The sequence below is a fragment of the Lepidochelys kempii genome, chromosome 3 (assembly GCF_965140285.1).
Source record: "Lepidochelys kempii isolate rLepKem1 chromosome 3, rLepKem1.hap1, whole genome shotgun sequence".
Classification (NCBI taxonomy): domain Eukaryota; kingdom Metazoa; phylum Chordata; order Testudines; family Cheloniidae; genus Lepidochelys; species Lepidochelys kempii.
Genome location: NC_136382.1, coordinates 133,014,860 through 133,035,965, shown reverse-complemented (window position 1 = coordinate 133,035,965; position 21,106 = coordinate 133,014,860). Strand labels below are relative to the sequence as shown.

Here is a 21,106-nt window from a genome sequence, read left to right as displayed (position 1 = left end):
GGGGTGGTGCGCATGTGAGTAACTGCTCACCAAAGTGAGCATGATGTTCACACTCTGGTCCTGTGTGTGGTGTTATATATGCAGGGTGAACTCATCTTGGGTTAGTAACACAGTGAACTGTAATTTCTGGCAGTGGGTGAGCCTTGGCTCTGTTAGATGTTAGCCCACATTTAGGCCCAACAGCATTATAACTGGGTCATCATGCCAGTTTTATGGCCATATTCTACCATCAGTTTTTACCCAGAATTGTCACTAACTTTAAGGAGGGTAGGCTGAATTTCATCACTGTGCAGAGTAAGTTCTCCTCTCCGCAGCCCTCCCCCGATTAAGAGGGATTTAAGTGGCACATAGGCCTTGGGCCAGCCCTATGCATAAGGGTGAATTTCACCCTGTGAGCAAAAGAGCAGCAGCATACAGTCTGCACTTGGTCTGCCTATGACTAGTAACTAATGCTTTGTTCATCCACTTCTACGGGTGTTTGCAGAAAGTGCAGTAGAGAGGCAATGTGCAGAAACTCTCCAAGGATAGCTTGGAGCAGGTGAGCGGGGAGGTTGACGGAAGAGAAAAAGGAAGAGGCAGCAGCAGGAGCCTTCCATGGGAGGCTGTGGATGAGTAAGGGAAAGGCTGCAATGGAGAAAGGAGAATTGAAGCCCAGGCAAGGCACTGACCCAGGACTCTTAGTCACAACCTGGATTCTGATCTAAAGATAAAAGCCAACCTTGTTTTGAATTACAGGGCTGTAATCCATCCTGAAGATCTGATGACTTCACAAACCACTGGAACTTGACTCTCATGGTTTGTCAGTTTTACCTCCCTGGATGAAATTATAACCCTGCTGTAAATCACAGCTGCCTGGTGCTTTTTGTGTGTGAGTGTGTATATATATTTTATTTAACATTTTGAGGTAGAAAATTTTAACTCTAGTCTTGAAGTACACAAAGAATGGATTCAGAGTAACAGCCGTGTTAGTCTGTATTCGCAAAAAGAAAAGGAGTACTTGTGGCACCTTAGAGACTAACCAATTTATTTGAGCATGAGCTTTCGTGAGCTACAGCTCACTTCATCGGATGCATACCGTGGAAACTGCAGAAGACATTATATACACACAGAGACCATAAAACAATACCTCCTCCCACCCCACTGTCCTGCTGGTAATAGCTTATCTAAAGTGATCATCAAGTTGGGCCATTTCCAGCACAAATCCAGGTTTTCTCACCCTCCGCCCCTCCTCCCCCCACACACACACAAACTCACTCTCCTGCTGGTAATAGCCCATCCAAAGTGACCACTCTCTTCACAATGTGTATGATAATCAAGGTGGGCCATTTCCTGCACAAATCCAGGTAAGAGTGAGAGAACCTGGATTTGTGCAGGAAATGGCCCACCTTGATTATCATACACATTGTGAAGAGAGTGGTCACTTTGGATGGGCTATTACCAGCAGGAGAGTGAGTTTGTGTGTGTGTGTGGGGGGGGGGGGGGCGGAGGGTGAGAAAACCTGGATTTGTGCTGGAAATGGCCCAACTTGATGATCACTTTAGATAAGCTATTACTAGCAGGACAGTGGGGTGGGAGGAGGTATTGTTTCATGGTCTCTGTGTGTATATAATGTCTTCTGCAGTTTCCACGGTATGCATCCGATGAAGTGAGCTGTAGCTCACGAAAGCTCATGCTCAAATAAATTGGTTAGTCTCTAAGGTGCCACAAGTCCTCCTTTTCTTTTTACAAAGAATGGACACAGTTTTGTAGGTCTATCTGGCTAGTAGCCCAGGGATTAATGTCTGAAAAACCATCATGCTTTGTTTGTAAACCCAGCAACTCTAATGGCCCAAACGTGAATTATTATTTTTTAAAAGTCCATTTTTCAAACGAAAATGGTTGTTTTAAAAATGGGATACAATATACCGTTGTAAAAAATTTGCTTGAGCTAGTAATTTAAAAATTGAATTAAATTGAATTGAGTTTTTAAGGAGCTGTTTTATTTATTAATTTATTTTTAATTTCCCTCCTCATAGTCTCTGCAGCAAATAGCAGAAATAGGATTCCAAATGAAAATGTGATAACCTCAGTTTATTTTAGCATCCAAGCGAGAATGTTTTGATTTATGAGTACACAATTTACAAATTGTATGAACACTGCACCATTGTAAATCACCAATATTTAGCTGGGTTTAAGTTCCATTCCTTTTCTTTTTTTCTGTAGCAAACAAAGAGATTAAACAGATAATATAACTCTATCAAACATACATATGTATATACACACCCAAAAACCTTTCTTTATGACAATATAGGGCAGGTCAAAGAAGTAAGCATAATATTAAGAAAAATTACTTAATGTTCGTACAGTATTCAAATATAAAAACCACAAATCAGCAGGTTATCACTTTAAATGTTCTGAGGTTTTGGTATTAATACGCACTTGCTATAAAATGTAAATGAAAATGGTTGAAAAGCTATTATTCTCTAGTCTGATGTTAATTATCTCTGCTATGTTGAATGCCAGTGGGTAAGTGCAGTCCTAATATAAGTTAGAAGAATTTGGTTATTTTGAATTCTATCCTAGTGGTTTTATATTTCGTAGGAATCTGAAAATAACTTGGGTGTAAGAAAGATGTTACAAAGGCAAAAAATTACTTATTCCCTCAGCTGTCTCTCAGCAATACTGAAGAATACTGCCTTTAACATTACAAGTTGAAGGAGAAAAAGACTGAAGAATGCACAAGTAAGGAAGTTGTTTATAACATTGTTAGAAAAATCTCACTCTGACATTAAAGGAGACTTTGCTGAATCACTTGAAATAGATCAATTTGTAATCTACACAATTACAGGAGATGCTCTGCTCTGAAAGCTGTTTTCCAGTCTGTGCCAGAACATGTGAAGCTGTGTAGAACACTTCTGTTGATAAACCTCCAGGCTCCATTTCTCCATAATTGATTTAGTTGTTATTAGTTATGCAGGGAGAGAAGAGATCCTCAAGGCTTCGTAAGACCGTATTCAGTTACTAAAAGCAACCCTTTGTGAATTAACATTAAAACACCAGAACCCCCCCACCCCCCATTATTTCTTTAAGTCTTGTTTTCCTGGACACCAGCTGTCACAGAGGAAGTCTCCAGCCTCATCTTCTCTTGCCTCCTTATCCGGCTGGAGCTGCATCAGCATGGCCTGCAGAGTTTCCTTCACCATCTGGATCTCCCTCTGTAGAGACTGTACATGCTTTATTAAGGAATAAACCTAAAGGTGATTAGCAGCCCCTTTTCTCTCTCCAAGTTATGAAATAAATTGTTGTTCTGCTGTTCACAACAGATGGGCATTGCTATCTAATTGTGGCTTCAAGCTCTTCCAAATTGTTTGGATGAAATATTCATACATATTTCACACTTGCTTTTTATTTATTTATTTTGGATTTCCAGTAACTTTGAAGTCCTCAAGTGGCATTACTTAGCGCTTGTCTTATAAGGGTTAGAAAAGAACTCAGTTGGTTGGAGGGGTTTTTTTTTGGGGGGGGGGGGAGGAGGGAGGTATAGATCAATACAGAGGTTGTCTATTCTGATGCCCACAGGCACTCTTGCAGTCAGTCTCCCATTGGAATAACCTGAAATCCCAACACAGTTATTAATGAATATCAAAAGAGCTCCTGCGATTAATGCGGCAACCCCTCAGCTCCTGAACAGTAATCCTCACTAATACAAGACCAAGTACTATCCTTGGATTCACACGCATTGTGCTGCCTGAACTCAGTGGGAGTCACACATTTGCACATGAGGGTAGAATTTGGACTAGTTACCAACTTTCACCGTGTCCTCCCCAGCGCTTTATACATAGGAAATGGGAGAATTACCTGAAAATTATCCCTTCTTTGACGGGATAAGTCCACAGATTCTCAGTATGGGTCATCACTAAGGCTAGGATTTTGTCATGGTTATTTTTAGTGAATGTCATGGACAGGTCACAGGCAATAAACAAAAATTCATGAAAGCCATGACCTGTCTGTGCCTTTTGCTGCTGCGGCTCCATGGTTTTCCCCGGCCACTGTTGTGGCTGGGAGCTGTGAGGTTCCCCCTCTGCCTGCGGAAGCTGCAGAGGGGCCCCCTCCGCCCCCGGCAGCTGGGAGCTGCAGGGTGACCATATTTCCCAAAGAGAAAATGGGACACCCCAGCCACTCGCCCGAGGTGTGTTCCCTCCAACCCCCCGTGAGGCTGTCGCCCACTGCTGGAACCCTAAGGAAGGCCCCCTCAGGAGTCTGTCACCTTGCCAGGGCCGCGCTGGCTGCCAGCTCCAGAGTCCCGCAGCCCATGCACTGAAGCGGAGCATGTCATGGAGGTCTCTGGAAGTCTCGGATTATGGGACTTCCATGACCTCCGTGACATAAATGTAGCCTTAGTCATCGCTAGTTTGTAACCACAGGGGGCAGAACTAGCCCCACCTTCCAAAGACTCCCTTAGTTACAAGATGCTTCCAAAGCTAAGCCCTCTGGACTGTGAAACAAAAAAGGAGTTTCTCATCCTGCATCAGTACCTTGCAAAAAAAATACTTGACAAGAAACATGAACAACAAGAAAGATTTTAACTTCTGCAGAGAACTTTAACCACAAGTTTGACAGATTTCTCTTAATGGATTTCCAGGGGAGGGCTCTGTCTGTGGACCTATCCCTTTCAAGAAGGGAACATTTTCAGGTAAGCAACCACAAATTCTCCCATTCTCTCTCCAGGCAAGGTCCACAGATCCTCAATACAGGATTTTCTGAGCAGTGACAAAATTCCTTGGGAGGGAACAAAATGTCACTCAGAGAAAGGATTCTCTTACTCTAAGGAATTGCCACACCATGCAGGCCCTACCTGCCTAAAGGTTGCATCAGCTGAAGGCTGAGTATCTGTGTTGTAAAACTTGGTAAATGTATGCAGGAATGACCAGTTCTGCAGTTTTACAGATTGCCTCATAAGGGGCCTGCGCTTTCTCAATCCATGATGCCACCTCCACTCGTGCTGAGTGAGCTCTTCTTTTCACTGGAGGATTGAGATCTTTTGCTCCATACACACTGGCATATACACTGTGAGACTGATAATCTATATGCTTTAGCACCTCTTTTCCTTGGATGAAATAAGACCAGGAAGGCTGTTCTTCTTAAGCTCTCAGTCCTTTTCAGGTAATCCTTTAAGGCTTGCTTGCATCCAACAAATACCACAGTTTCTCCTTTGGGTGAGAAGGATGTGGACAAAAGGAAAGCAATGAAAAATAAAATTTACTTTTGGAATAAAGGTGGGAGCCATTCACAAAACCACCTTATCTTTGTGGAAGATGCCAAAGGATGGATCAGTTGCTAGAGCTCCCAACTCGGACACCCTTCTGGGCAAGCTGATGGGGATGAAAAAGGTTATTTTGATAGGTAGTGCAATGAAACTGATTTAATAAGTTCAAAGTGCACCTGCATTAAGGCATTGAGCACAATGTTCACATCCCAAGGCAGCGCTCTCTGCACCTTAGGAGGACCCAATAGCTGAACTGTTCTAATGAAGCGACACACATTCTTATGGTGGGAAACATAAGACTTTCTGGATACACTCAAAATTGTCGACAGTGCAGAAATGTGTACTTTTAAGGTATTCGCCTCCAACCTGACATAAAAACTGCCCTGTAAAAATTCCAGAACATAAGACACTTTGGTTACATGCTGCTGAATATGTCTCTTTCTGTGTGAATTTAGCCAAATCCCTGAATAAGACCTGTTTCTTTACTTTCTCCTAGATGCCAACAGAGTTTTGACAAGACCAGCAGAGTACCCTTTCATTTTAGAAACTTCCTTTCAAATGCCAAGCTGCTAGATTTGACTTGCTTGGATCTTGGTGAAGAACTGGTTCCCGAGATAACAAATCTGGCCTCGGATTCAGGAAAAATGGTGACTCTCACTGACATGTCCACCAGGGCAGGAAGCCAAAGCCTCCTGGGCCAATGCGGAGCCACTAAGATCACTCCCATTTCCTCCTTTCTAATTTTCTGTATTACCCTGGTGGTGATGGGCACTAGGGAAAGGCAAAAGGTAATAACCTCTTTGGCCACTAGAGTGACAGGCATGTATGCCCAGGGCTTCTGGCTCTCTCCTCCTGGCAAAGTATTGGCAAGCCTTCCAGAATTGGAATTTTGAAAATGTTGGTATTCAACTGGAAGGATTTGTTGTGAAGACTCCATTATGCCTAACTGATTTTCCTTCTGCTCAGATAGTCAACATTTTTATTGCTGGTGCCCTTGATGTGCAAGGCATTGATAGACAGCAGATGGGCTTTTACTCACTGCATCAATGATGTTGCTTCTTTCTGTTAGATCCCTTAACCTCATACTGCCCAAAGGCTTACGTATGCCATTACCGATAGACTGTCCATTGTTATAAGGATATGACTGTTCAGCAATGCTGAGGCCAGTTGTTGAAGAGCGTACTTTATTGCCCCCAGTGCTAGAAAATGTATGCTTTTCTTTTGTTTGAAAAAGGACTATGTTCCTTAAGTTACATGCTTCTAGGAGAACACTCCCCATCCTTCCAGACTTGCATCTGCTGTTATGACAGACCTGTCTGGTTCTGCATGTTCATCTCCCCCTGGAACCTCTCCAGACTCATCCACAAATCCAGGGAATTCAGAACAAGCAACAAAATGGTCACTTTCTGTGATGGAAATATCAGAGAACAGGGAATCGACATCAGGAAGCCCGGGAGAGTCCTCATATGCATACTTGATCAGAACACTATCCCTGTGCAGGACACAATCACCCCTAGAACACTCATTAGAGTGCTGACTAATGCCCTTGGGCATCTCCTCAGGAGGGTAATTGCTGATCTAATCTTGTCCTATCTCTTGGCAGAAACATTTTGTGAGCCTCTGCATCTAGATGAACTAGGCACTGATATGGCTGAAGACCCTTTTCGGAATGTACTATAAATCCATGCTGTTGTAACATCTGAATTGTGGTTCAGGTTACTCAAGTGGACTCCTCCGTGGATGGGGCTCTTACTTAAATGTCAGCAAGGGAAGGGTACATCTGTGTCTCCTACTGTCTGTGAACAGCCACCAAAATGAGGAATTTTGTGAGCACCCAAGGCAAAAATGACAGTCTGAAAAGCAGCACTTTGTATTGAAAATGATTGGTCCCATGAGTAAGTTGCAAAACTCCCCTGTGCCCCTTGTGAACTGGCACATGAAGGTAGGCCTCCCTCAAGTCGACTGATGTAAGGTAATCATCCTGGCAGATCACTCCCACTATTGACTTCAAAGTGTCCATCTTGAACCTGGGCCTCCTTATTAACTTGTTCAGGTGCTTTTAATCCAACACAGCTCTGTCCTCCCCAGATCTCTTGGGTACCAGAAATAAGAATGAATATTGGCAGGAGAACATCACTGCCTTGGTGGCTCTCTCTATCACACTGATTTGCAAAAGATGATCTGTGGCCTTTGGTATATTCCGCCACTTTTGAGGATTTGAGAGTAGTTGAGAAGGGAGAAAACCATGATTTGGAATCTTCTGACACTTTTCTCGAACATCATCCAGGGCCCATCTGTCTGATGTTGAGAGGCCATTGGTCCTTGAATTTTAATAGCTTCCCCACCCCCAGTTCTTGCTTGCTCGACCCACCTGACCACAGTCAGGAGTTGTTCTAGTGTTAGAATTTGCACTATGGGAAGAGTGCTCTCTCCCCTTCCCGGGCTTAAACTTGTTCCATCTGACTTTTTGTAGCCTCACCTTCTGTCTTTAGAGGATTAGCCATGAAAAGGTTCTTAAGCCTGTAACAGAGCTGGCTATTCCTTTTCCTTCATTTGGAATCAGGAAGTCCTGTAAGGTCTTTTTGATTTATCTGAGGACTCTGTCATGACTTTGTCTAATGGCTCCCCGAATTGCTAACCTCCTGAAAGTTTCAAAGCTGCTAATATGGTTTTGGCCTATCACTGGACTCCCTAGTAAGCCAAGAAGAGCTACATAACAGCTGCATGGTGCAGCCCTTTGTCTCAATGGATCCCTTGTGGTACATGCACACTGCAGAAAATCCCAAACAAACAAATCAAACCCTATGGCAGAGAGTTTCAGAGTATGGGTCAACTGACTCAGGTTCACGGGGCTAAAAACAACAGTGTTGATGTTCCCACTCAGGCTGCTGTCAGGGCTTTGAGACCCTCCCCCCTCACCAGGTTTCAGAGCCCGGGCTTCAGTTTAAGTGGGAACGTCTACACTGCTATTCTTAGCCCTGTCGTGTGGGCCCAAGTCAGTTGACCCAGGCTTTAAGACTCTCTGCCATGGCGTGGTTTGTTGTGTTTTTCCCCCCCAGTGTAGACATACTCTTAGTGAGCCAGGCATAGCTACCTAACAGCTGCTTAGTGCCGGTCTTTGTCTGACTGCATCTCTTAATAAGCCAGACGGTACTACAGAAGAGCACAGCCGTGTTGCCTCACTGAATCCTAGGGTGAACAAGAAAGGCTTCCAGAAGGGTTACCACCCCCTTGTTAGAGCAGGCAGAGTTAGTCAGTCAGATATAAGTGGTGAGCCAAGAGGCCCCTTACTGCCTGCTTGTTCCTCCATGTGTGCGCTGCTCTCCCTCTCAGTCCTCTACAGTCGGCTGTATGAGGCATGGTCGAGCATAGTGAGCAGAGTTGTGTTAGTCTAGCAGATGTGGCATGACCGACCTGCCCTATGAGCAGGGTTTGGTTGGTTTGGAAGTTGTAGCATGGTTGATCACAGCATAAGCAGTGTCTGGTTAGTCCAGGGAGTTTTGAGCCCCCTTTTCTGCCAATGTCTCTGTTCCTCTGATTGCATGTGAAGCGTTTAGCCATAGAGGCCTACCCGGACACATTACGCTGGAATCTCATCTTTTATTATGCTTATTCTTTCTATGTCTGAAAACCTCGAAACCAGAGCTTTTAGCTCTGGAGCCTTCTGGTGATGAGTTAGAGGAACTGCTATCCCAGGAAGAAGAACAAGCCAATTGTCTAATTTTCTTGGACAATTTCTTGACTTCTTTCCCCCCTTCTTAATGTACTCCGTGATCTTCCTGCACAGGTCAGGTTGCAGTATCGGGGCCCAAAAATGCTAACACAGATTCAACTGATAATAGAGAAGAGTAAATCTTAGTTTACAACAGTAAAGCATCACAGGGTATTCGTGAGACCCTGAGTTCTAGTTCAGTGTAAATGGGAAAAAAACTGGAGCTGGAACGAAAACCGTACTTTTTTCAAAACTTAATACACAGAAAGGAAATGCTATACTGCTTTTGGCCTTCTTAGAGTTCATCCATTATGAAATGTTGTTTTACCCAACTACAATGCCAATGCAATGTCAAAACAAGGCACCCTTAGGTTATGCGACTGTAAAAAGCAAGCTCTCTCTCTTTTGAAAAATGTGACTATGGAGAATCATGGGAAAGTTATGCAAATCACTCCTGTGGCAGGCATGAACACCAGTTTGAAAAGCCTTTTGGCAGCTTTTGATTCTATTATAGCTTCCTCAAAACTTCATCTTTTATGTAATTTACATTAATTTACTGTGATGTTTCACTCTTTACACTTTACTATGGGGGGGGGAATTTTGGGTAGAGGGTACATTTCCCTTAATTTTGGGGCAGCTTTATTAATCTAGACAGAATCAATCTATGACTTTATATAAATAACAACAATAATATGCATTTCTATATACTTTTCCCATCCAATGATCTCAAAGCATTTTACAAGCACTAGTGAATTAAGCCTCACGCCACCTCTGTGAGGCAGGGAAATACTGTTATTGTGTAATAAGTGGTCTCAGACTGACAGGGCCAGCATTAGAGGGTAGCAAGCAGGCTAACTGCCCAGGACTATAGGGGGCCCCGCATGGCAGGGGTTGTGCTTCAGCTTCAGAAATGTTGCAGAAATCTAATGTGTGAGCAGGTAAGGGAGGCAGGGTGGGGGCCCACTCCTTAGTTTCTGCCCTAGGCCCCGGTGAGTCCAAGGCCGGCCCTGCAGATTGAATACCAAGATGCAATTTAATCATAAAGTTCTGCTGAACTCAGAACTGGTAAAAGCATAGCTCATGCAGTTTATGAACACCAAGAAACCCCTGAGATTTAATTATCTTTGATATGCAGCCTGGAACTACATGCTGTTGTTTGGAATATGCTAAATGATTACAAAAGGTTTTTAGGTAGAAAAGAATGGAAGAAAAAATTATATGCTTCACTACCACTGAATATGATATCTACGAGGCAGAAAGAAAAGAAAAAATATAAATAAAAGCAGCTGTTTGCTGGAGGAGCAAGAGATATGACTGGTTGATGCTTGAAATAAATTCTAGTAGTCTCAGGAAGGTCACCACATTCACAATATGACAAACCAAAGCACACTAGTAACTGTAAAGTTAAGGCTGAAATACTGAGGCAAAGGGCCATATATCGCTTTCAAGCAGTATGTAGAGTCTCTTTTGGTAACAAATGGAGTTCTGCATGGGGGGGTCAAGCTCAATACATGTCTCTGACAGGGTGCAGGGCTACTACTAGTTTGCTGCTAGAAAACAGGATTAACCCAATTAAGCTTCTTCCTCCCCTGGCACAAAGTGCTCAAGGGCAGAAGACGAAGGGCTGGATGCTACAAACCAGAGAACCCAGGGAGGAGGACCGGAAACTCTTTAAGAGTAGGTTGCTGGGTGACAGAAGGCATTGGAGCTGTGGGCTGAGGTGATGGCTTGGACTGGGATTTCCTGGTTTGGATCTCTCATAATGTAATATTATTTTGCTGTAAGTAGTGCACTCTGAACACGTGGGGGAAACAGGTACAGGAGGAATACAAATGGCCAGACAGAAGTCTGTGGGTTGTTTGGTTGGTTTTTCCTGTTCTACCTAGCAAACCATTCTGCCTGTTTACAGTGGCCCTAAGTACTGCAGTGGTCTGAGATTAGTACATAATGTTGTGTCTTATACTGTATGTGTTGTGATTCCCACCATGCAAACAAGTTACCTATTGAAGGAGCAGCGAGCTAGGGATGCCTTTGCTTCCAATTACCTGATTTCTCTGTTTGTGTCACTGTTCTCCTGGGGCTGGAGTGAGGCAAGGAGTTCTCCAAGCCCATCTCCAGCCTTTCTATATCACCCTTTTCTTCCTTTTCCCTTGTAGGATGAAAGCAACCCTTCCTGTGATGAAAGGAGCACTGCAGATGCTTTCTTTGGTGTCTGTCAAAATCAAGTTTTGAATTGGCCAAAGCCTAAGAGTGGTGTTCCCTTCTGCACCCCTCCCAAAAATGTATGAGGGCTGGTCACTGCCATCCTGAGTGTCAGGGATTCAAGCTGAAAACTAGACCTTATTTAATCTGTGATTCCCCTTACTTTATTTGCCAACATAGAGTGTGGAAGAGAGCCATCCATGGAAGTATAAGGAGATGGAACTATAAGGCATAATGGAGATGCTGCAAAACCCACTGTTACGTGCATGACAAGTGTCATGGTGGGTCCTGCAATTCTGTAATAAAAAATGAAGGTGGTGCTGGAGTTTGTGGGGATGGCCGAGGGGGGTCAAACACCACACTACTGTCTTGAGATTTCCTGCAGTAATGCATTACATTAATTTCTTAAAGGTTCATCCAGATGGTGACTCCTGACTAAGGTATGGTAAAAAACTAAATATTTACTTCACCACATATTTGGTGCAGACATGGGCTTGATTCTGCTCTGGCATCATTTTTACACTGGTGTAAATCCACTAAGCAGAATTACCCCAATTTACACTGATGTACAGGAGACCAGAATCAAGCCCCATGTCTGCACCAAATACATGGTGTAGTAAAGAGGCTAGGACCTATGTGTCTCTAATCAACATTTAAACATGCTATTACAACTTCAAAATTGTTACTTAATATTTGGGTTTTTAAAAGGGAGGGGAAGGGGATTTTGTGCATTTAACATAAGATAGCCCAACCCAGTTTTTTCTCAACAAAAGCATTTTCTCTAGAAGGAACTATTACATGCACTCAAATTGTCTATCAAACCATAACTGCTAATTAAGAACAAAAATGACTGTGAAATTGCAATATAGGAGCCATTTAATTTTACTGGAAATTCTAGGCCTTTACTGTCAGTGAAGTAACACCTCTCATCAGCCCTGCAGACACCAGCAATGAGTCACCTCTCCTTCTTTGGTTTTTTCCAATTAATGATGCAGACTGTTTTCATACACTTGCCACTGATTAACTATAGTTGACTGTTTTGTGGTTGTATTTGGTTATGCTACATATAATTCAGCAAACATGTCAGACAGTCAGAGTGCTACAGATGAGATTTTTTTATTTTGTTTGTTTGATGCTTTTTTATTCAAAGGTACTGTTTAATATTTGCAGTGAGAAACTTCAATATCAAATGAGAATCCCAAGAGGCTCTGTGTAAATATTCAACACCAAGAAATATCGCCTTCTCCCTTATTCATGTCACACCTGCAATTACTAGTAACAGCATGGCTGATTCGAGCGTTACGTGCCATCTAAATGTATAATGAAAAACATTGGCACTTGGGAATTATTTCCTCTAATACAGATTTAATTATTAATCAAAGCCATGATGTATACTAAATATTGGCAGAATTTCTTGACAGCTGCAGGACGTTTATAGTCCTTTTCATTAAAAAGATACTGGGATCAATTCTGCCCTCATTTACATCCATACACCTTCACAGCAAATTTCAGCCATATATACTTTTTTTCTTCTCAGTATATTCATGGCTTTCCTTTCTTTTACCAATCAAGAGTTTTGCTGGGAAGTTTTTACTGTACTCATTAAGTTCTATATCACGTTTTACAAATAAATTACATCTATCCCTGTCATAAATATAAAGGGAAGGGTAACCACCTTCCTGTATACAGTGCTATAAAATCCCTCCTGGCCAGAGGCACAAAATCCTTTTACCTGTAAAGAGTTAAGAAGCTCAGCTAACCTGGCTGGCACCTGACCAAAAGGACCAATAAGGGGACAAGATACTTTCAAATCTGGGGGGCAGGGGGAAGGTTTTGGTCTGTCTGTTCTGTGTGCTTGCCGGACACAGATCAAGGAAGCAAGCAATCCAACTCCATTAGAATTAGTAAGTACTAGCAAGGGAATGCGTTAGTTTATTTATTTATATTTTTTGGCTTGTGATTTTTTCTGTGCTGAGAGGAAGGTGTATTGCTGGTTTTCTTTTTTGTAACTTTAAAGTTTTGCCCAGAGGAAAATCCTCTGTGTTTTTGAATCTGATTGCCCTGTAAGATTATCTTCCATTCTAATTTTACAGGGGTGCTTCTTTTACCTTTTTTCTTTCTAATAAAGTTCTGTTTCTTTTAGAATCTGATTGGGGTTTTTTTGGTGTGTACTAAAAAACGGTTTGTCTGTGCTCATCTTGTTTATTCTCAAGCCTCTCCACGAAAGGGGGTGCGGGGTTTTGGGGGGATATTAGGAGGGAGTAGGGACTCCAAGTGGTCCTTTCCCTGAGTTTGTCTAAACCACTTGATGATGGCAGCGTTACCTAATCCAAGGTACAAGGAAGAATTTGTGCCTTGGGGAGTTTTTAACCTAAGCTGGTAGAAATAAGCTTAGGGGGTCTTTCATGCGGGTCCCCACGTCTGTACCCTAGAGTTCAGAGTGGGGAGGGAACCCTGAGAATCCCTTACATAGTTTTATATCTTAAAAAGTATTTTCAATAAAGAACACATAAGCACTTACCATTTCAGATAAGTGTTTTCACTGAAGCCAAATAAATAAAATGCTGTGAAAATATCACATAATTAATCCTCAGATCCATCCTTAACCTCCCTGTTGACAATAGTAACTGGTGCCAATTGTGGTGCTTAGTTTTGTAACACAGGAATACCAGGAATGAGACCACGATTATTTCATAGGCCATTTAACAGCCAACAGATTGACTCTGAATAATGGTTTAAAGATTGGATTTTTTTCATCCCTTTTAAATAAAACATAGTGACCACAAGGGACAACTTGATAACTTTTGGTTACATTGACCTTTAGTGGATTTTAGTTCGTAATCTAGAGTTTAAAGACTCTCTCTATGCTGCTAGCAATCACTTGAGATATTCAACAAACTTTAAATAAGTTTTCTGATTCGTTCCACCTCCTAGAAGCCATAACAGCATCCTTCCCACAGGACATGATATACATGTTATCCATTCATTATTACAGGATTTAACTTCACTTATGTAATCACTGATATCAAAGAGCCAAGTCTTGACGCAAACCCATGACTTCCAAATCTCCAGATTTATGTTGTGATCTTCAGTACCTGGACTTAGAAACCAAATATTCACCTCATATATAGTGCATGTAACAAACACCATTAAATTGTCTTTCTTCACTACTGCTAATTACACTACCTATGAACCTTGTATGTATCCTATTGCTAACTGCAAGGTGCATGATCATGTTAAGATCAATCTTATGAATAATGAAAATTGCTATTGAAAAAACTGAAAGTATTAGGTTAAAGGTATTGTCTATTAAAACATGGGTAAGGTGGGGAAGGAAATGTGCGGCACTGAAAGCTAATCAGGGAGAAAATTTAATTGTGTTTCTAAATGAGACTGACCCACAAGTCTGTTCAAAGTTCAAAATGATTTTTAATTAACTTTTACATTTGGAATTTAAACTAAATAGAAGCATATACTGCCTTTCTAAAAATAATACTAATATTATGTGCTTCTGTAGTGTCTGTCATTCAAAAATCAAAAAGTTCTTTTCAAACAAAAATGTATGAAACCTCACAACAAACCTGTAAGGTAGGTAACTATTGTCAGACCCATTTCATAGTTGGGTTAACTTAAATATAGATGTAAAGTGACTTCCAAAAGAAAATTCAGCAAGTCTGTGGCAGAGCTGGGAATAGAAGACTCCTGTCTCCCAGTGCTCTTCTACCTATTAAACACACTGGGCTCAGTTAAGAATGAGCTATAAGGTGTAAAGTTAGAACCTCCTGCCGCTTATTATAGGGGAGTTAAATGGGTGTATGTATATAGCATTGCAAAGAGATCTCAAACAGGATTAAGGTCAATCGATTATACTATACAAATGCCTCATAAACACATTATAAATTGGTCTGTGCTGAACACAAGTTAATTATCATCCTGTAAAAATAAGACAAACATTTAGAGCAGTGAGGGATTCTAAGTGATGACAAATTACTGCAAAATAGCTAATTACATTGGTTGAATCATTCTGTTTCTCATAGGAATTTTAAACAGTAAAAATATTATGCACTTTTAATGAATATCAGGCTTATTCTATAATTTTAAGCTTTGGCAAGGTTGGTAATGGCTCTCCAGGTCTATAAAACAATGCAGTATCTCAAATAAAGTGAATCATCTTCCTCTTTCCTTCCATCTGTTAGTGTCCCTTAAGATTTTATCCTTAGCCTCTACACTGTCTTTCCTTCATGATCTTGTCTGCTCTTATGGTTTCAACTACAGCCTTGATGAGGATGATTCTCAAATCTCTGTTTCTTATAACTGCATGCCTTCTGTTCAGTTCCTCATCTCTAGGTGTCTTTCTAACACCTCCTCTTGTGTGTCCAGCTACCATTACAAACTCTCCAAAATGGAACTTTTTCATCTTTCCTTTCAATACTTCTCCACTCTGTCTCTTCTCTATCTGCACTGAAAACACGATTAAGAATTTGTGTGCTACAAACTGAGAAACAACCTGTATTAGTTTTTATGAATATGGTGCATGACTCTCCTCATTTATGATGGAGTTGGAGTTAGATCAAAAGGCATTGTTAAAAGAACCAAGCAGGGACAGTAAAATAATAGACTAGATAAGGAACATCCCACCCAACAGTAAAACACAGTAGCCAGGCTTATAGCCATGAAGAGGTGATGCCTCTGTCCCAACCCTAGTGACATTGCTGTTTGGCCAAGGCTGATGAGAGAAAAACCAAAGGGAAACCCAAAGCCATTACTGGAGCATAGGCCTAGAAAAGGGAGGAGGGTTAGGTGAGAGAGGTGAGGCTGCCCAGGGAGAATCAATGAAAGCTGATAGGCTAAGGGGTACACAGAGACCATCTATTTTTCCTAGCCAGAGAGGGGAATTAGCTGTGCTGACAGGAACCTCCAAAAGCTGGTGAGGAACGATGAAGGTGTAGGTCAGAGCAATGTGTCTAGCTTGTTTATTGTTTTTACCTTTTGCTTTATGTGCTTTTGTACCTCTGGGGAAACAAATGAATAATACTTTGTTTTGAAGACCCTGTTTTGAGTTGCTTTAATCAACTCCCTGGTCGCAGGTTCCCAGAGTGAAAGGGCTTACAGGTTCCAAACGCAGTTCAGCCTATGTCATTAACCTGGCTGGGAACCAGGAAAGCTGCAACCCAGTGACCCAGTCCCAGAGTGGTTGGATTGCGTGGTTCTACCTGGAGTGAAGTGCAGGAAGCCAGCCCTGTTACCTAACAGGTGCAGTTGAGAGGGAGGGACTAAAAAAGGTCCAAGGTGCAGTTCTTCCTGTAACCATGACACTTTGTCTCCCAGATTTACAATCACAGTGGTATCTTTCCACTTTTCCTCATATACTTGTCTCTACTAAGCATGCCCCCTTTTTCTCTGTAATATAGCCATCCTCTTTTCATTCTTCCCTATTCCCTGAAAACCCTGTCCAGTTCTTGTGCATCATTATCTTGTCTGTTTTAAACTTCTTCTCTAGACCTTCCCACCTCTCCCATCTTTTCTCTCCAATCAAATCCATCTAGTGCTTCTAAAATCATTCTTCTCTCCTGCCACTCCAACAAAATTGCTGCCCTCTGAGAAAGCCCATGAAAGGGATTCAATCTGTATTCAAGTTTCATGTCCTAGTCTTCACAGCGTTACATAATCTTGGCCCCATCTGTATATTGGATCTCATTTTGTATGCTATTCCTGAACCTCTTTCCTTACTGCTCCCTTCATTGTTCTTCTTGCACTCATGGCTATTCATTTCTATCACATTGCTCCTGTGCGAAGAACAATCGCAAACTCCCTGACCTCCAGCAAGCCCTCCTTCTGCTCCTTGCTCCAGGAAAGTTTGCTACCTTCTTCGCCACCCAAATCCTCCTCCCATCTTCTCTTACTTGAGCTAGAGTTCCATGGCTCATCATGTCTTTGGCTTGTATAGCTTAGACTGTAAGCTCTTCAGAGTTTACAAAGAATAAATACTAACCCAAGACCCCAGTCCAACCAATCTGTTCTTATGCTTTTTACATTTACACTTTCTGAAGGCTAATTTCCATTCTCAGTAGAATCATTGCCTTTGGTGGAAGTAATTTATTTCTATAAACACAATAAGAGGATTAGACAACAGAGGTGAAAAAATAGTCTGTACTTTTAAAGTTGGAAAATTTCTACATATATAGGTATGGCAGGTGGCTCTGTAAAGGTTAAGCAACCTTTACCCAGCTGCTTGGTGGTGTAAGCAGCCTTTTGGTTCTTTCTGTATTTTATCAAAGGGCTTTCAGCTGAAAAAGAATCAACTACCCAACTCTCTTATGGCTATTTTCACTGTACAGCACTGTAAGCAGAGTAAATCGCATGGTAGATGCCACATGATACAACGACTGAATATTTCGAAAGGAACAATAGCCAGATTAGAGATCTGTAATCAGTTCTGACTGCAGATGAACTCACATGTAATTTAACTAAATCGATTGTGTTTAAAAATGCAGATTTGTGGCGGCTGTTACAGGCATACTACTTAGTGCCCTACACACCACCAGTGATGTGTTCATTATAAAACTCAGAGATTAGATTGATAGAGATAAGCAGATGACTGTTACATCTAAGATTAAATTTATAGGGCTTATCTCACTCCTATTTAAGTCAACAGAAGTCTTGTCATTGACTTCATCACAAATTGGATCAGACCCATAGTGAATGAGCACTCAGGGAATGTTTTAGTAGACCAAAAATGTCCACATTAGTTAGATTCACTCATTTCCACCTTACTTAACATATCCAGATCATGCTAAAATAAACTAGTGCTTTACATGAAGCTGGGAGATAAACAGTTAATCTGTGTAGCAAAAGGATATGAATAAAATTGTCATCCAAGTTGCAGACTGCTGCTTGGAGTTGATCTTCTAATTGCATCAGTTTCTCACTTATTGCTTCACATTTTTCACCAAGTTCTGCAGAAAATACGTGGAAGTCCTAGGAGTTGAAAAAGAAAAGAAAATGTGATTGCTATTTATTCCATTAGTACAGTTCAAATTCATGGCAAATTAAGGATAAAATAAATATTTTAAAAACAGTAAGACTGGATGGTTCAGGGAACTGGTAACAGGATGCTGTGCCTTGCATTGCTAGGTCACTCGTTCAAACCATGCTCCCATTTATACTGACTGAAAGCTGTTATCGTATGATGATTTGGTGACCTATGTGAAATTAAATGACCTGTGGTCTCAATCCATCCCCAAGCAGCAAAATAAGTCATGATAATTGTCATACTCAGCAGGGAATTAAATGGTCACTGAGATTGAACTGCCCTCTCACTCCCCAAAGTGGTCCCAGCCCTTCAGTGAAGGGGAATCTTGCATGGCCCACGCTGTTCATGTTCTATGGTTAAACAGACTATAGTCTCTAGGGGTACAATTTTCAAAACCATCAAAGTCCTATTTTTCAAAAGTGACTTAGACATTTAGGTCCAGTGACTTTCAATGAGACTTTCTAAGTGCCTAAGTTGCTTTTGAAAACATGACTTGGGTTCCTAAGTCACTGGTATTTTTCAAAATTTTACCTGAAGGCTATAAATGTTGACATCTCTTTCAAGCACTAAATTTGCTAATTTTTTTTGAAAAGACAAAAATCTGGCTAAAGTGTTGAGAGACTTTGCTTGAATAATTCAGAATTTTGGGCGGGTTTGACATATGTGCCATTATTTAATGTTTTCACCTTAAGAACACTGAACATGAATTTATCTAATATAATAACTTTAATTTTGTTGGTTTAGACTAACAGTATTCTGCTATTGCATTACAAAGGAAAGCAAGAAAATATAAGTTTAAAAAACTAGTCGTTTCCCACAATTTTTATTTCCATCACAGTACATTTTAAAATGTGTAGTACTACTTCTACTTACAAATTTTGCAATTAACCAGGTTTAGAATATTCACTATAGATATTTTCATTTGAATATTTCCTTGCAGTGTCATTCCTCGTTAGGTGAATGGCAAATTGGCAAATGATTATTTTGGGGAAAAAAAGTTCTAAAATTAATTGTAATAGTGAGACACGAAAAAGGCAATTTTGCTATTTTAATCTACACCTGCATCTACACTGGGTGATATGGCCAGACTCAGGGAAAGCCAGGTATATGTAAATGGGTGATTAGGTACCAGATCTGAATTTCCATGACCACAGTATTTCGACAACCATGGTCAATCACTAACAGGTCAGCCTGAACTATTCTTCTCTTGCTGCATCCCCTACAAATTCATCCAAACAGGTGATGTTAATTTTACACATGCAGCTAGTGTCCTGAGTCTTATATGAGCCTCAGAATCCAAAATGCCAGCTGCTCTGATGCTTCCTTTAAACCAGGGCAAAGGATTCTGGGGCATATTCAGAAACCCAAGCATTCACTAAAATAATAAGTTAAACCAGAAATGTCTTCTTTGAGGAAAAATACAGCCGAGTGGGTGGGCTGGGGCAGGGAGCAACTGAGACAAGCTGGGGTGACCAAATAGCTTCACTGCCTGGCTCACCAAGGTAGGCAGGGCTTCTCTTAAGAAGCATGTATGTTCTTCGCTGGGATGTGCTATCCAGTGTGAAGTATTCTGATTCCCAACTGTACTGGTTCTGTGGATCTTTGGAGCATTGACATAGTCATCCATGGTGTAACAGTGAATTTACACCAGTGATTAATTTGGCCCATTGCTTTTAAATTCAAAGGCAGGTGGGGAGAAGGCGGCCTCTCTCTATATTGACTGTAAATGTCCTTGTTTTAGAACGGGGTAAAGAAAATGAGTCATCCATCTAGCTGGTAAATTGTTATTCAGTACACCAGCAAGCTCTTGTATGTTTTTTAGGGAGAGGGATAACCTGAGCAATTTACACAACTGGAAGGCTATTAGAGAATAGCTCTGTGAGAGGCATACAAGAAAAGATTGTAGTATTCTAAATAAACAGGCTCCAAGGAGAGACTGCTGAATTGGAATTAATTTGCAAACTGGATACAATTAACTTAGGCTTGAATAGAGACTGGGAGTGGATGGGTCATTACACAAAGTAAAACTATTTCCCCATGTTTATCCCCCACTGTTCCTCAGACGTTCTTGTCAACTGCTGGAAATGGCCCACCTTGATTATCACTACAAAAAGCTCCCCACCCCCCCACTCTCCTGCTGGTAATAGCTCACCTTAAGTGATCACTCTCTTTGAGCTATAACTCACGAAAGCTTATGCTCAAATAAATTGGTTAGTCTCTAAGGTGCCGCAAGTACTCCTTTTCTCTTTACAGTGTGTATGGTAACACCCACTGTTTCATGTTCTCTGTGTATATAAATCTCCCCACTGTATTTTCCACTGAATGCATCCGATGAAGTGAGCTGTAGCTCACGAAAGCTTATGCTCAAATAAATCTGTTAGTCTCTAAGATGCCACAAGTCCTCCTTTTCTTTTTGCGAATACAGACTAACACGGCTGCTACTCTGAAACCTAAATAAACTTTGGTATCTCTAATGCTAGAAAGAGAAGAGTCAGTAAATCATTGATAGTCATCTAAAAATTATGATTACCTAGTGAAAGTTCCATCTTTGAATGCCAATTTTTTCTAAAGAAGTTCACCAGTCATAAGAAAATTAGATCTCCATACAGCCATCGTTTCAAATGTGTCAATGTTGTGTGAGTGTGTGGCGGCGGAAGGGCGGGGTGGAGGTTGGTGCAGTGATGTTTTGCTCGGTACTATAAAATACAAGCACTTGATTTAGCAAGAAAAGCTTTTAACTAGGATTTGAAAGCTCTTACGTGCAGATTTGCTTTGATGGATAAAACATATGAATGAAGTTTTCCAAATCAAGCTATCACTGTGGACTGTGCACTTAAAATAAATGACCACAGTCCAGAACATGAAGAAGTGCTGTTTTAAAGTGACATGTAAACAAAAACCAGGCTCTAGTTCC

The 21,106-nt window shown here is 41.3% G+C and overlaps 1 protein-coding gene across 7 annotated transcripts in view; it reads right to left on the bottom strand.

Moving 5' to 3' along the window:
* Positions 1 to 1,609: 1,609 nt before the first annotated feature.
* The window catches only part of DISC1 (DISC1 scaffold protein), a 383,371-nt gene continuing 363,874 nt past the window's right edge, over positions 1,610 to 21,106 (bottom strand). For 3 of the 7 annotated variants that reach the window (XR_012158151.1, XR_012158148.1, XR_012158149.1), the window contains one exon: positions 18,093 to 18,137. Coding sequence is in view for 3 of the 7 variants with exons in the window: in XM_073338071.2 (XP_073194172.1) it covers positions 3,057 to 3,206; positions 18,021 to 18,137 (267 nt within the window). In the remaining 4 variants the exon portion in view is untranslated. Of the gene's footprint in view, positions 3,207 to 18,020; positions 18,138 to 21,106 lie in introns of those variants that run through there. The other 4 variants (XM_073338071.2, XM_073338072.2, XM_073338073.2 and 1 more) reach the window with 3 other exon arrangements.